Source organism: Papilio polytes, unplaced genomic scaffold (genome assembly GCF_000836215.1).
Source record: "Papilio polytes unplaced genomic scaffold, Ppol_1.0 DF821734.1, whole genome shotgun sequence".
NCBI lineage: Eukaryota > Metazoa > Arthropoda > Insecta > Lepidoptera > Papilionidae > Papilio > Papilio polytes.
In genome coordinates, this window is record NW_013527470.1 from 18,506 (window position 1) to 18,835 (window position 330).

The 330-nt window shown below is 44.8% G+C and overlaps 1 protein-coding gene across 1 annotated transcript in view; it reads right to left on the reverse strand.

Moving 5' to 3' along the window:
* The window catches only part of LOC106108183, a 3,572-nt gene continuing 3,242 nt past the window's right edge, over positions 1–330 (reverse strand). Inside the window, exon 3 of the mRNA XM_013289285.1 lies at positions 1–81. Coding sequence (XP_013144739.1) covers positions 1–81 — 81 coding nt within the window. The remainder of the gene's footprint in view (positions 82–330) is intronic.

The window sequence follows — 330 nt, forward strand, 5'->3', positions numbered from 1 at the left end:
TCAGTAGATGGTTGTGACGCAAAGGCGGGTGGCGGCGTGCGGCGTGAGGAGTGCTGCGGGTGGTGCGTGAACAACAGGCGCCTTAAATATAAGCGTTGATTTATTTAATAACCAAGTTTTAATTAGTTTGAAAACATCTAGGTCTTACAGTATTACATATATGGTTCTTCGTACTATACCGAAATATTGTTCTGAGTAACAGAATGTTGAAATAAGTTTTGACTTAGATCGAGAACTTGCTTCCCTCGCGTCACTTCCACTTCACAGAGTCACATGGCTTCGTCTGCGATCAATTATCTCGATATGATCCGCGGCGAGACGGGCGTGGGT